Genomic DNA, 16,575 nt, shown 5'->3' with positions numbered 1-16,575 from the left:
CATTGACGTCACTTGTGGGCTGTGATTGGCTGACGCGGCGGTTTCCGGTGAGTGCGAGGAATAGACACCCGGAGGTGGAGGCCCAGGACACCCGGATCACCGGGAGAGCGGCCCGTAAACTCGAACTACACCGAGCACAGCGCTCTCCGGTAACAATTCCTGGGCTGCAACGTGGGAGACACCGGTAGGAGCGAGATGAGGCCGTGGCTATCGGAGGGGAGACAGGCTCTAATAGCTTTTATTATTGTGGGGACGCAATCATGGGGCCTGTGTTACTATTTAGGATACACTGCCATTGGGGGATCACTTACTAATAAGGGCTAGTGCTGGGAGAGGTTTGTTATTATTGGGACACACAATATTACTGACAGCACTCAGTATTGGGGGCTGTGTTATTATTTGGGGACGTACAAGTAGCAGACAGTATTGGGGGCTGTTATTATTGAGGGACATACAAGTAGCAGACAGTATTGGGGGCTGTGTTATTATTGTGGGACTTACAAGTAGCAGACAGTATTGGGGGCTGTGTTATTATTGAGGGACATACAAGTAGCAGACAGTATTGGGGGCTGTTATTATTGAGGGACATACAAGTAGCAGACAGTATTGGGGGCTGTGTTATTATTGAGGGACATACAAGTAGCAGACAGTATTGGGGGCTGTGTTATTATTGAGGGACATACAAGTAGCAGACAGTATTGGGGGCTGTGTTATTATTGAGGGACATACAAGTAGCAGACAGTATTGGGGGCTGTGTTATTATTGAGGGACATACAAGTAGCAGACAGTATTGGGGGCTGTGTTATTATTGAGGGACATACAAGTAGCAGACAGTATTGGGGGCTGTGTTATTATTGAGGGACATACAAGTAGCAGACAGTATTGGGGGCTGTGTTATTATTGAGGGACATACAAGTAGCAGACAGTATTGGGGGCTGTGTTATTATTGAGGGACATACAAGTAGCAGACAGTATTGGGGGCTGTGTTATTATTGAGGGACATACAAGTAGCAGACAGTATTGGGGGCTGTGTTATTATTGAGGGACATACAAGTAGCAGACAGTATTGGGGGCTGTGTTATTATTGAGGGACATACAAGTAGCAGACAGTATTGGGGGCTGTGTTATTATTGAGGGACATACAAGTAGCAGACAGTATTGGGGGCTGTGTTATTATTGAGGGACATACAAGTAGCAGACAGTATTGGGGGCTGTGTTATTATTGAGGGACATACAAGTAGCAGACAGTATTGGGGGCTGTGTTATTATTGAGGGACATACAAGTAGCAGACAGTATTGGGGGCTGTGTTATTATTGAGGGACATACAAGTAGCAGACAGTATTGGGGGCTGTGTTATTATTGAGGGACATACAAGTAGCAGACAGTATTGGGGGCTGTGTTATTATTGAGGGACATACAAGTTGCAGACAGTATTGGGGGCTGTGTTATTATTGAGGGACATACAAGTAGCAGACAGTATTGGGGGCTGTTATTATTGAGGGACATACAAGTAGCAGACAGTATTGGGGGCTCTTATTATTGAGGGACACAATGTTACAAATAGCAGACACTATTGGGGGACAACAGTGTTACTGACAGCACACAGTATTGTTATTCTTGGGGGACAACAGTGTTGCAGACAGTATTAGGGGACAATCGTGTTTCTGACAGTAGACAGTATTGGGGCTGTGTTATTATTGGGGAACAACAGACAGCAGTCAGTATTGGGGGCTGTGTTTTTATTAGGGGACAACAGTGTTACTAACAGCAGACTGTATTGGGGCTATTATTATTGGGGGGACACACTTTCTGACAGCAGGCAGTATTAGGGACTGTGTTATTGTTGCAGACAGTATTGGGGCTGTTATTTGTGGGGGATAACAGTGTTACTGACAAGACAATATTGGGAGACAATGGTGTTACTGACAGCAGACAGTATTGGGGGACAACGTTGTTACTGGCAGCAGACATTATTTTGGGCTGTTATTGGAGGACAACATTGTTACTGACAGCAGACGTGGGGCTGTTATTATTGGGGACAACATTGTTACTGACAGGAGACAGTATTGTGGGCTGTGTTATTGGGGGACACAATGTTACAAATAGCAGACACTATTGGGGGACAACAGTGTTACTGACAGCACAGTATTGTTATTCTTGGGGGACAACAGTGTTGCACACAGTATTAGGGGACAATAGTGTTTCTGACAGTAGACAGTATTGGGGCTGTGTTATTATTGGGGAACAACAGACAGCAGTCCGTATTGGGGGCTGTGTTTTTATTAGGGGACAACAGTGTTACTAACAGCAGACTGTATTGGGGATGTTATTATTGGGGGGACACACTTTCTGACAGCAGGCAGTATTAGGGACTGTGTTATTGTTGCAGACAGTATTGGGGCTGTTATTTGTGGGGGATAACAGTGTTACTGACAAGACAATATTGGGAGACAATGGTGTTACTGACAGCAGACAGTATTGGGGGACAACGTTGTTACTGGCAGCAGACATTATTTTGGGCTGTTATTGGAGGACAACATTGTTACTGACAGCAGACGTGGGGCTGTTATTATTGGGGACAACATTGTTACTGACAGGAGACAGTATTGTGGGCTGTGTTATTGGGGGACACAATGTTACTGACAGCAGACAGTATAGTGGGCTGTGTTATTGGGGGACAATGTTACTGACAGCAGACAGTATAGTGGTCTGTTATTGGGGGACACAATGTTACTGACACTGTATAGTGGTCTGTGTTATTGGGGACACAATGTTACTGACAGTAGACAATTGGTTTCTGTTATTGGGGACACAATGTTACTGACAGCAGACAATTGGGGGTTGTGTTATTGGGGGACACAATGTTACTGACAGTACACAATTGGGGGTTTTGTTATTGGGAGACACAATGTTACTGACAGCAGACAGTATTGGCGGCTGTGTTATTGGGGGACACAATGTTACTGACAGCAGACAATTGGGGGTTGTGTTATTGGGGGACACAATTTTACTGAAAGTAGGCAATTGTGGTCTGTTATTGAGAGACATGATGTTACTGACAGTAGACAATTGGGGTCTGTGTTATTGGGGGACACAATGTTACTGACAGTAGACAATTGGGGTCTGTGTTATTGAGGGACACAATGTTACTGACAGTAGACAATTGGGGTCTGTTATTGGGGGACACAATGTTACTGACAGCAGACAGTATTGTGGTCTGTGTTATTTGGGGACTCAATGTTACTGACAGCAGACAATTGGGGGCTGTGTTATTGGGGGACACAATGTTACGGACAGCAGACTATTGGGGGACACAATGTTACTGGCAAACAATTGGGGGCTGTTATTGGGGGACACAATGTTACTGACAGCAGACAATGGGGGCTGTGTTATTGGGGGACACCATTATACTGACACACAGACAGTATAGTGGGGCTGTGTTATTGGGGGACTCAATGTTACTGACAGTAGACAATTGGGGTCTGTTATTGGGGGACACAATGTTACTGACAGCAGACAATTGGGGGTTGTGTTATTGGGGGACACAATGTTACTGACAGTACACAATTGGGGGTTTTGTTATTGGGAGACACAATGTTACTGACAGCAGACAGTATTGGGGGCTGTGTTATTGGGGGACACAATGTTACTGACAGCAGACAATTGTGTTCTGTGTTATTGGGGGACACAGTGTTACAGACAGCAGACAGTGTTGTGGTTTATGTTATTGGGGGACACAATGTTACTGACAGCAGACAGTATTGTGGTTTATGTTATTGGGGGACACAATGTTACTGACAGCAGACAGTGTTGTGGTTTATGTTATTGGGGGACACAGTGTTACAGACAGCAGACAGTGTTGTGGTCTGTGTTATTGGGGGACACAATGTTAATGACAGCAGACAGTATTGTGGTTTATGTTATTGGGGGACACAATGTTACTGACAGCAGACAGTATTGTGGGCTGTGCTGCTGTTAGGGGGACGGTTTCTGACAGGACACAGTATTGGGGATAACCATGCTACTGACAGCAGACCATAGTGAGGGATTTGTTTTTAGCCACACTGCTGACAGCAGACAGTATGGAGGGCTATATTATGGGGGGCGCTGTTTCTGACAGGAGACACTATTGTGGGCTGGGTTACATATGGTAATAGCGAGAGGAGAATGTATTGACGGCTGTGTTACTGATATATTGTTACTGAGAAGAGACCGTCCTTAGGGCTGTGCTTTACTGGGTAACGGTTTGGAGACAGTCTTGGAGGCCCTTCAGGGTCAAACTGTATTAGTATAAGGAACAGTGCTGGTAGCTCTTATTGTTTGGGGATTATAGACCTGTATTAGTGAGATGAGTCAGTGCTGGGGGCCTCTGAATTCAGTATATCTGACAACAATGTGAAGGGGAATACTGTGCTTTTTAATACAGTGTAATGTAATAAAAAAAGAAGTTACAGGGAGGTGGTAAATTTACTTTATATGGACCATTTCCTCTGATCTCACAAAATGCCTTTGCTCGACTTCTGATTTTCTTTGCACTGTTTGCTGGGAGACAGAGCTTTCTCTGGATCAACACACTTGAATATACAAACATTTGAACTCGATGGACCTGTGTCTTCCCAGTCTCCCGAACGCTGTAACTGCATACTCCACTGAGTCTCTTATTGCAAGGATCCCTGACTACCGGATATCCCGAGAAGTCCTTAGACTCCTTCAGGATAAACATCCTTTCTGTTTTTGCTCATCAGTAGTCTAGAAATTATGTTTTATTACATTCTATTCCTGCTAATAGTAATAGAACAGCTATTCTGTCTTTATAGCAGTCTTAGGTATTCTACATACTTTTGTTTAGCAAATTTTGCTATTGATCTCTTAGCAAGGAAGGGGGTTAACCACATGTTTATTAAATAAACTATTTGCAGGTCAACATAGCTTTTAGACATATCTCAGTTTGTGATCCCTCATTGTAAGTTTTAATCTCCAATATTTTAAGTATACTGCTAATAGTTATTGTAGTATGTTGGTTGTTTTATAGAAACTGGAATTTATGTACAGTTATGTGATGTCAGTTGAGCTTCTGAAAGGATGTGGCTAACTGTTACAGCAGTTCACGTCGTTTGGTCAGCAAAATTGAATTAATGTCAATTACTTTGTCACAGCAGTAAATTTTTATTTTCCTTGTAATAGTTTGAAGAAGTTTTTATTTCTTCTTTTTACTGCAGTAAGACCCTTAATTAGATCCAACTCCAAACAGTCTTTGAAGACTTGTTGTTTGAAGATATGACCTATGTAAAGCTTAAAATCAACTTGGAAAGAACATTTATATGATTCAAATATGGTCAAAGTTATCCAGATACTTAAGAATTTGATTAAAGTATCTGATTCAGCATGTTTTGTGAGGTTTGGAGAGTATTTTAATTGCATTGATTTTCAGGCTCCAGTAAAGTGTATAAAGTAAAAATAAAAGTATATCTATGACATAGGGGGTAAAATACTAGTCCCACGTTATCCTATTGCCAAGCCTGTACCTCACAGGTTACAGATCTTCTGAACTACTTGTCTCCCATCGCCCACTTAGGGCTTGATTCAATTCAGCGCGATACTGAATAGCCCGGGATGGAGCTCCCAGAGCTATTCAATACAGCACGCTGTTTGGTCTGACAGTTGCCAGTTAAGGCGGAGAATGCTGGTTCTCGCGACTTAACCTGGGTGTTTAGTCGCGAGTACTGGCATTCTCCGACGAAAGTGCCAGCCACGAGGCTGTTAGCGCCGTGCTGAGCCGGAAAACAACCTTGTGACTGGCACTTTGTCAGATTTCTCCTTGCACCCTCAGGAGACAAAGGGCCTGATTCAGAGCCGGACGCTCTGACCAGAGCGTTCGCTCTGAATCAGGGCCCTCCTACCTAAAAATGGAGTGGCCTCCTGGCCGCTCGCATAGCTGTGGGTGACTATCCACATCCAGATGGACCATCGGGCTTGCGACGAGACCCTGCGGTAGGGTCTCGCTGCCGCAAGCCCAGGAGTGCTTTGGCTCTATCAGAGCCAAAAGCACTCCCACTGACATCACTAGTGATGTCAGTGGGGCCGGCTCCAGACGGAAGACTTTCCCATAGGAACGCCTTCGTCTGGGCAGCAATGCCCCCGGCACGGCCACCAAAGGGCGCGTGCTGTCAGTCACCATCGACAGCACGCCCCCTTTGGTGCGAGACCCATAGCGACAGCTTGGCTGTCACTATGCGGGTCTCGCGCATGCGCACGGCGAAGCTCCCTCTGTCGTGCGCATGCGCATTAGGGCACCATCGAACCGCTAGCGAGCGCTCAGCGCTCGTGAGCAGGTCTGAATTAGGCCCAAAATCCTTTAGTTGGATCAAACAGCACGCTTAATTGAATCGAGCCCATATTTTGCACACTGTGTAGAGCAGGGACCTTTATAATAAATAACTCTCATTAAACCGTTGCTCCCAGAATGTCTTGGTTTCTCTACTGTTAGGATACTGTCTACATTCATCCACTTGAAATCCTCTCGTAAATCATTATAATAAATATATATATCTAAAGTATTTTCAATCTGATAATGCTGATTTTGGCTCTTTATAGATGAAAGATCAATAAAAATAATTCTCTGGCAAAATGTCTGAGTAAAACTAAACAATGTGTATTTTACATGCATTATCTTAAATGTTTATTTAAGGCTTATAGCTTAGAATATGGATATTTAATGCAGTCTTGCACAGTATTGGTTACATCCTATCTACTAAAGTCATATTGTGTCCTTTGTGTGTCTGCTCCATCACTTCATATATTTTCATCTGGGTACACACCTTTCAAATCACTCTTTCGATGCAATGTTTCGATTGGCTTTACTTCCGTTTGGACGTCCCGACCACAGTGCTGATACACGCGTACACACAATTACAATTTCACTTGTGACCTTCAATCCCCGTCTGACCAATATATCGGAAGTTTAGTTATGCGCAATCACAAAGGAGACACTGCTGCTGGAGGAACCTCGCAAGGACTGTCGTAAGAACAGTCATTGGTGTGTACATACTTCGCTTTATGGTCTATATGGCACCATAAATGAATATTAAACAGCACAAAAGACGCAATCCTTTCAGTTTTCAACTGACAAAACATGATCAAAGGTGCGTACACACACTTGCGATATCGAATGAATGGGTTGAAATCAAAAGAAAACCTTGATGATTGTATAGCTGTGTGCCCAGCTTTACTAATGTTTACATCCTCTGTTATGTTTTTGTGCATTTTATTCCTTTCTGGTCCCTATCCCCTACATAAATAGCCTAAGTGGATCTTGTCATGTGTCCGGTCTCTTGTGCTGCAAGCACCTTTAATCTTGTGGTTTTAGGAAGAGAAGTATTAATAAGCGCAGATTACAGGATGTGTATAGTAATACTGTATGTGTGCTGGATGTAGCAATTAGGATCTTATGTTAGGGATAAATCTGATCCTCCTTGCGTTCATTCAGCGAACAGATGAATAAATATTGCTTGTGTATGGAGCATATTCTTGTGGTGATTTTATGGGCGATTCTCTGACGCACGGGTCATTTACATACATTCAAGTATGTGAACTCTTTCTATACCACATTTTTTTATTTATTTTTTTTTTTTCTGGTGTCTTAAGTCTGAGAGCCCTGCGCATTCCAGAAGGAACTGTTTACTGTAGTGAATTTTTTTTTTTTTTTTTTATATTTTCTCTTGTGTATTTTCTAGCTGCAAAGTATTTTAGACTTGGACACCAGAAAGGAAAAAAAAATTTGGTTTATACTTGAATGTATGTAAATGTCCCGTACGTCATACAGGGAATCGCACACATAGGTGCTGTCTATAATATCACACAAAGATTTCTAAAATATATTTGTTAGCGGATGGAACTATGGATGAAATTGTCAGAATTGTTACTTTGTTTCTGATTTGGAGAAGTGGCTTAGGGCCTATTTAAAAAAAAAAAAATCATGATAATGTTCTTGAATTACAGTAGAGAGATGGATGACTTGTCACATGTCATCATGGTGTTGCGTATTGTGGTGACGGATAAAACAGCCCCACAACTTGCTTATAGTAGAACTGCATTGTGACTTGTTTGTGGCTGAGTGAATGAATGCCTCCATTGATAGTGTCTTAACTGGATTTAGTAAACTTCTGTTCTGGATTGTAGTCCCCTGGCATCCACTTCGGTCTACACCACACTTATAAGTAAGCCTTGGCATTGTGCTGGCAGACTCGTACTTCTGGTTCTGTGAGTTCAGAAATCCCTCCTTGATCAGAGTCCAAAAAGCTATGGAATATGTGCTTTCTCTTATCAGCAAAGTCCTGGGAATCTGCCATGTTTTACATAGTGCTTGTACTTTCTGGGAAAGACTATAGAAAAATCATTGTACCCTATATGCTAATGTGTTTATATGCTATACTGAACCCAGGGTGCTAGGAAAGCAGTGCCTGGGGCACGGTATAGTTCATAAAGCACACAGTCACTGCATTAGCATGTACGCTGATGTTTTAGTTCACTTTTATATAGAGCATTACATGATATATAAAACAGGTGTTAACCCATACATGACGGGTTCCTTTTAACGACTAAGACAATGCTGAGCACAGGAGAAAATATACAGATATAATAGAGCTGCATCACTGCTGTGCATTATTATATTCGAATTGTCAGATGCTTACGTGTGACATGACGTCTTTACGTGAACATCGTGTACCACAAGCTGCTACCATCAGGCAGTTGCTAGACAACAGGTCGGTGAGACGCACTAAGGGGATTTTAGTTAATATTTGCTTACATTCTCCATACTACTATCTATCTATCATCAAATAGACCGCTTTTTAAAAAAATTTATTTATTTTTTAAAGGGTTCGTAAAACTAAACACTAGCCGATATGAGCATTTGAGCGATATTGTTATCGTTCACAATATCTGCCAGTGTGTATTCCGTCAATGCACGCTCCTGCTGGTCGTTGACTACCTTTTTCATCGCCCGAACCTGCAGCCAGGGCCGGCTCCAGGGGTCGGAGCAAACTGTGCCGGCTATCTTTAGTGCGCCTATACATCGCGCTCGGCTGAAAATGGGTGTGTGTCCTAATTACCATAGGCCACACCACCTGCCTGACTTTATTTGGAGGCGTGCCCGCATGGCACGCCTCCAAACAACATCAGGCTGGGGGGGAGCCTCATTAGCTTGGCTTCCCCCAGCCCTCTACCATCACTGAATGGATGCCGCGCGCAAGCGTGCAGCATCCACTCAGACTCCGGGGTCCGGCACTGCCGCACAGCTGCGGCGGTGGGGGTCCCCAACCTCCTGATTTGACCACCCGCGGGCCGATTCGGGCTACGGGTGGAACATCCGGGACAATACTGTCCCGCTGAAATCGAGATGTTGGGGAGCGGTGCACCCTCTATGGGTGGCGCCCCTGTTCGACCGCACTGGGCGAACACCCCAAGAGTCGGCCCCATCTGCAGCCCTTCCTGACTATATCGTCTGGTTTTGCAGGTTCGGGGAGGAGGGGGGCTGCCGGCACTGAACGATATCGTTAATGATATCGTTCAGTGTGTGTGCTCAATGTCCTTAACGACATCGAGCACAACACTGCTGGGAAAACGCCAAATAATATCGCTCAGTGAGGATATCGTTTAGTGTGTACGCAGCTTAAATCTGTTATCTCTGTTCTGAGATGACTGGCTAGTCATATAGTAAAATGTGAAATTGACCACATTGTTGTTTTGGCTGCTGAATGGTCCCACATTATCTGTTGAAAGCATCATGAACAACAACACTCAGGGCTAAATTTACTAAGATTCATTTTTGATCGATGTGGTGTTTTTTGCGATTTGGGTGTGATTTTGCACATTGGAGAATTACTACAGCGCAAATCGCAGGTGAAGCACGACTTCACACTCCAATACACCATCGGACTAAACATCGTATAGTAACATTGACAAGTATAGAAATCCCGGATTTACTAAAATTCAAGGTAGTCAAAATCACAGCATAATGCACAAAATATATACCCCTGCCTGTGAGCAGCGTTTGTCCACAGCACTGCACAGATCAGTAGACTTTTGTGTTTAAAAGTCTAAATAAAAGGCTAATTTATTATTTTTTTAAGTGCTTAGGTTAACTGACCCCTGACAGAAGGAAATAGAATGGGCAACATAAGGCAAACAATGTAACTTTACCAAATGATGGCCACTGCAATCATAGGGGGAATTCAATTCACTGCGCTATTGAATAGTGACGGGAGGGACTTCCGAAGCCATTCAATACACCACTCTGGGTGCGCTTAGGATTTCTTCTCGCACCCCCCTGGGGATGCGAAGAGGAATCCGACCAAAGCGCCAGGTGCTGTTTTTCTGCACAGTTCGGAGCTAACAGCCGTGCACCCGGCACTTTGGTCAGAGAATGCCGGTTACCGCGCCTTAACACCCTTGTTGAGGCACGATGGCCGCGATAACTGGCATTCACCGACCACACAGCGCACTGAGCTCGCTCCCAGCGCTATTCAATTCGCATTGAATTGAATCGCTCCCATAAAATCATGGTTTGCCCAGGTGCAAAGTTCCTTTTCTCTTTGCTGAATAATTGATTTTACTAAATAAATGTTTCTTCAATCACAGAATTGCTGTAAAAAGTGGAATTGTTGAGGAGTTTGTTTTACAGTGTTATCTTTTTGCTATTGTGTTTAAAGAAGCCAAAGGTTTGCTAATAGACCGTTTTCTTTCAAATATTATTTGTTGTTAAATGCACATGAAATTTGTTTTAAATACTCAGAAATCCTTCCACAAGCAAATGTAACCAGTAAGCCCCAGCTCACCCAACCAGCAGATCATCTGAAATCGCACATCCTCACTCATCCATGACTGTTCAGTCACCTGGCGAAGTGTTGATTTCAACAAATCGGGTGCAGCTGCAACAGTTTTACTGTTCGCCATAATTGACTGTCACTGGGGCACAGGGAATGGAGGATAGAGTAACCATCTCCCAAATGGAATTGGACATCAGACTCCAGCCATTCAGTGGAGCCTAGTGCTGTGTTTGTATGTTGTCTGCATTGAACATTAGTCACTGACTGAGGGCCTGATTCAGACCCGGACGCTATTTGCGCTCGCTCGGTCAGAAAAAGGGGCCGGCTATTTAAATAGAGCGCTCGTTCTTTGCGGTCTGTTGACGCCTCTATGTCTGAGTGAGCGAGCGAACGAAACATGCGCTCGCTATTTTGTAAAGACTCCCCCGGGCCGCTCGCATCCTACGTCATCTCCGCTATTTATTTGATTGATCGAGTACATCGAAAGACATCTAAACTGCTCGCAGTGCTTGTGGTTGGATTTTCCTACCGCAATCATGCGAACAGTTCAGGCTAAGAAACAACCAAGTGACGTGGTCGATGACGCTGCTTTGTTAATTATGCACACCCTTAAAACGCCCGTTTTGACCGTTTGGCACGCCTGAGTTCGGATCTCCACTCCCCGTTTTCAAGCACCTTCCCCTGTTACCACCCACAAACGCCTCATCCTGTCACGCAAAATAGCAGGCATTCGCTATTTTGCGAGCACAAAATTTCCGTCTGCAATGACTGGCTGGTTCGCGCATGCGTATTACAACCCATACGCATGCGCAGTTGTGCGAACATTGCTCGGAGCGAACGAGCGGCCGCTTACGAGCGGCTCTGATTCAGGCCCAGAATCTCTTCTTGAAGAGCAGTAACTTAGCTGAGGTGCTCTTGTCTGAGCACAAGAATAAAACATCCTGTCTTCTAATTACAATTTTAAAAGATTTATATCGCATCGTATAGCTGCATTCTTTCCCTGTAGTAGATTGGTAATAGGTAGTAAACAGGCCAGAAATCCTGTACCGATGGCCGCAATTCCCTGTTCTGCCGACGAGGAAGCTGGGACATTCAAAATGTTGGAAAATAATAATTCCCCGATCCTGGACCGAAAATGGTCAGGAATGACGAGTCTGGGATTTTATACATGTTGAATTTCCCATATCTGTCGACCGATTGACGATCGGCAGATCATGGAATCCGGACCATATGGGCTGGTAGTATTAGTATTGCTGTGTGTATTTTGTGAGTGGAAGGTTTGTGTTTAGCACCCATAGCTCGGTGAGTTTGACAGAATCCGTCAGACTGTGTTTCTTCTGCTAAATAGAACTTCCTGTGTAGTATTCTGGAAGTCATTGTATATCCATAAGAAGCAGTGTGTTGCAGGGTTTGATGACTCACGAGATGGTGTCTGACCTCTTGACGTGGAACTTGTTTTGCTACACTGAAGAACTTATGAAATGTGAAATCAACTTTGGTCGCGCCATGTGCTTAGATATTTGCCTCATTTTTGTGGAGCAAGATAATGCATTAAAGACAATCCCGTTGTCTCCTATCTAAATAATGATTTAAGCCATATATGAGGCTTAGCCAAGGAGTATCTTAGAAGAAAATGTATTGATTTGGATGGCTTTAAAGTTGTATATAAGTTTGGACCAAAGGGGTGGGGGATTCAATAAAATGCAATGTTGAATAATGCCGCAATGAGTTCCCGGAGCTATTCGATTGGCCGTAGGGTTAACCTCCGACTAGACTAGTTCTGCTCGCACCCTTCTGAGGTTTTAATTGAATTGCCCCCAATGTGACAGGAGAAATTGTGTGTGCAAGCAGCTCTCATCTGCAATACATATTCTGCTTGTCATCAACTAAAGCCGTGTACACGTTGCGCAGACATAGCACAGTGTGTACGGGCCTCTATGGGATCGGGTGGTCGGCCCGATAAATATTGACATCCCACCACCCGATGGCAGCCGTTGCAGGAGCGTCCTAAGCTGTTTATTGACTAAAGGCCCCCATACATCTGCGATGGATTATCACGATGTAGCAATCCTGCAACCCGGCATTGCAGGGTCGCTGAAATCCAACATGTTGGATTTCATAGATATGGCGATCACGATCAAACCATTATCGTGATTGCCAGATCGGTGAAAGTTAACATGTACAATTTCACCGATCCTGCAACGGATCGCGGAACATAGATGGCCGCCGGTCGGAAATGCCGGCATTTCCGATCTCATCGCTACATCGTGTAGCAGATGTATGGGGGCCTTCACACTCCTGCATCGGTACAGCGTACACATCTGAAGTTACTTAATGTCTTGTTAATCAATTAGCACTATTTCAATGTTGGCCAAGCACATTTTAACCATCACAGCTGATAGCTGTAAAATTCCTGGATATCATTGCACTTTCTTTTATGACCAAATAATGTAAATTACTTGGTAAATCTGATCGGAAGTTGATTGCTATTGGCCAGTGTGTACAATCATCTTTCTACTGTTGTCCAGCTGCTAAGGAAGAGGCTGGGTGGGTGGGATGAGAGATTTGTACTATTCTCTGCTGGTAATGCAGCAGTAGCAAGATCAGTGTGCGGAAAGCTTAAAAGTAAAGAAAAATTAAAAAAAATCAGTAACACCATAACAATCTTTCCAAACTCCAGTCCTCCGGGAACCCCAACAATGTATGTTTTCCATATCCTATGCTTCAGCACAGGTGTAGTCATTACTGACTGACATTTAAAAAGATCAACAGGTGGCAGTAATTATTTGTGAATCTGTGATGAAACCTGAAAAATGTGCACTGCTGGCGTTTCCTGAGGGCTGGAAAATCGGTCCCATGTGTGGTTTTAGCAACTCAAGTAGAAGCAACAAAAGTATCCCATCATGCAAGACATATTTATTAAAATATTGTTCCTGGTCCTGACTGTTGTTATTTGTGTTTATAAAATTGGGTTACTATAAACCCTACCTGTTTCATAGCAACAAAGACAAATAGTCTAATTTTTCATTTATATATTTTAATCTGTAATTCATAGTATTCATCAAATGTTGCTCTTGATTGTAGGTACTTTTTTTTTTCAGCAATGCTTGTTTATGTTTCTTATTTCTTAATGAATGCCCGACAGGAGTATAGTTCAAAGTAGATGCTGCTTTGTCTATATTTATTGTAAATGCTGGATGCTGTATTAAGTCACTTAGTGATGATGATGTTAAATGGCGACGCTGTAATGTAGTCACTGCTGGGGATGTTTTGTAAAAGAGCCTGAGATCTCTGTCTTAAAAGGTCTTCTACATGGTAGTACTATGCTTCGATGTCAGCTCGTACCCAGGACTGCTTGATCCTGTTTCCTATAAATAGCGGTCTTTCTTTTCTTTGTTTAAGCTCCAGAGCCATGGCATCATGCAGTACTAGCAGCGAGGAGGATCGCAGCCTTCGGGAGTGTGAGCACTATGTACAGAAACACAACATTCAGCAGCTTCTCAAAGACTGCATTGTACAGCTATGCACGGCCCGGCCTGACAAACCCATGGCCTTCCTCCGAGAGTACTTTGAGCGGCTGGAAAAGGTAGGCCTCTTCATTGCTTTACTGCCATTTTATTCTCCTATCTCATAACTTCTATCCTAAAATGATCTAATCCCCCAGATTTTTTTACATTTGTAAACAAGTGTGGGTCCCAGGCCTGAGCGCTCTATTTGTACCAATTGTTGGTGCTGACTGATCTGTACAGGTTGAGTCTCCCATATCCAAATATTCCGAAATACGGAATATTCCGAATTACGGAATATTTTTGGTATGACTGAGAATGTGAAACCTTTGCTTTCTGATGGTTCAATGTACACAAACTTGTTTTAAAGCACAATTTCATTAAAATACAGTATACAATAACCTTCAGGCTGTGTGTATAAGGTGTATATGAAACATAAATGAATTTCATGTATGTACACAAACTTTTTTTGATGCTCAAAATTATAAAAAATATTGTATAAAATGAGCTGCAGGCTGTGTGTATAAGGTGTATATAGAACATAAATGCATTCTGTGTTTAGTTGTGGGTCCTATACCCAAGATATTTCATTATAGTATGCAAATATTCCAAAATACGGAATAATCCGATATCCAAAATACCCCTGGTCCCGAGCATTTTGGATATGGGAGACTCAACCTGTATTTAGCTATAAATTAAAGGTAAGGAAGGAGTTTGCCTTGTGTTTATCAAAAATAAAATAAAATAATGTATACTCCTATCAATAAATGTATTCATTTGCTTAACAAAATAACATTAGTCAGGCACTCTATACTATAATTTAAAAGCATTCTACATATAACCTATTATGTTATCTTTCCTATCTACTCTTCTCTTTTTATCCCAAGTTTTGTATTAACAACACTCTCAAAATGGTGAATGAAGACCCATCCACACAGTAACACTCAACCAGTTTCCCATTGCCCAGCCTCAATGTATTCTCTTCCAGAAGGCAGGTTATAATTAATACCACTCCTCCTATCCCCTGGCCAGGAGGAAGCTAAACAGTCCGTAAACCAGCAGAAATCGGGCTCCCGCTCCGACTCTCGTGAGGATGAGATCTCCCCTCCCCCACCCATGAACCCAGTGGTAAAGGGCCGGAGACGCCGCGGGGCAATCAGTGCTGAAGTATACACTGAGGAAGATGCTGCATCATATGTACGCAAGGTAAATTGAGACTAAAAACAAGTTCGCCAGCGTCCAGGGGACTTCAATGTCAGCCAGATACATCTGTGGGATAATATTGTGTATGGAACTCATTAGATGTACAAAGCGCTCCCAATTTGCTCCTTGTACTAATCCAGCCATGGACCAGCCAGATATAATACTCCCGGCCATGCTGAGTAGCTATGTAATAAAGCTGGATGACTGTGCCGATTTTAGTTTGACATTTGTGTCACAAAATCAGGATAACTTAATTCCTGTATGTAACCTGCCGGTGTTACATCTCTAGTATGTTCATTCACTACACAAGGGTTTGACGTGTTATGTGGCTCCTTTCAGGTGATCCCCAAAGATTACAAAACTATGGCTGCTCTCGCTAAGGCCATCGAGAAGAATGTTTTGTTTGCTCATCTGGATGACAATGAGAGGAGGTAAGATCACCTGTGCCCTGACTTATTAGTTTGCTATGTCAAAATTAATTAGCACATGCAAAATTCCATGGATTACGAGATTGAATACTTTCCTTATATGTTTAGTATAGTGCAGTGGCTCCAACTTTCTGTTAGACAGAACGTGTGTGTGTGTATATTTCGACATAATCTCCCTGCTTTTCAATGCACTTTGTCCATCTGTTAACAAGTTTTCATATTCCCTCATTATAAAAAATGCACGGCTGTCTTCACCTCTTCATCAGACATGAATTTTAGTCCTCTTAGGGCTTCTTTCAGGGGACCAAACAGGTGATAGTCCGATGGGGCAAGACCAGGACTATAGGGAGGATGCTTTAAGACCTGAAAACAAAGTGTTTGGAGAGAGTCAGCAGTGTGCGGACGTGCATTCTCATGCAACAACACAACACCCTTGGATATCAGTCCTCTGCGTTTTGTTTACATTTTAGGCTTCAGCGAGCATGTCACTGTAACGAGCACTGTTGATTGTTGATCCTTTTTCCTGATAATGTTCCAATACTGGCCCAGTAAAACTGTAAGCATAATTTTTCCAGCAATTTTTTTTTTTGGGCAGCGATTGAGGCTTCCAT

General features: G+C 43.2%; 1 protein-coding gene across 2 annotated transcripts in view; it reads left to right on the top strand.

Annotated features, from left to right (window-relative positions):
• Positions 1–10: 10 nt before the first annotated feature.
• Positions 11–16,575, top strand: part of PRKAR1A (protein kinase cAMP-dependent type I regulatory subunit alpha) — a 50,899-nt gene continuing 34,334 nt past the window's right edge. Inside the window, exons 1-4 of one of the 2 annotated variants that reach the window (XM_088482632.1) lie at positions 11–149; positions 14,230–14,413; positions 15,366–15,539; positions 15,876–15,967. In XM_088482632.1, coding sequence (XP_088338758.1) covers positions 14,240–14,413; positions 15,366–15,539; positions 15,876–15,967 — 440 coding nt within the window. In that variant the 5' untranslated portion in view covers positions 11–149; positions 14,230–14,239. Of the gene's footprint in view, positions 185–14,229; positions 14,414–15,365; positions 15,540–15,875; positions 15,968–16,575 lie in introns of both variants that reach the window. The other variant, XM_088482631.1, reaches the window with a different exon arrangement.

This window comes from Taudactylus pleione, unplaced genomic scaffold (assembly GCF_031769625.1).
Source record: "Taudactylus pleione unplaced genomic scaffold, aTauple2 ptg000290l, whole genome shotgun sequence".
NCBI lineage: Eukaryota > Metazoa > Chordata > Amphibia > Anura > Myobatrachidae > Taudactylus > Taudactylus pleione.
Note: the sequence above shows the minus strand (reverse complement) of the source record. Positions and strands in the feature narration are given on the sequence as shown.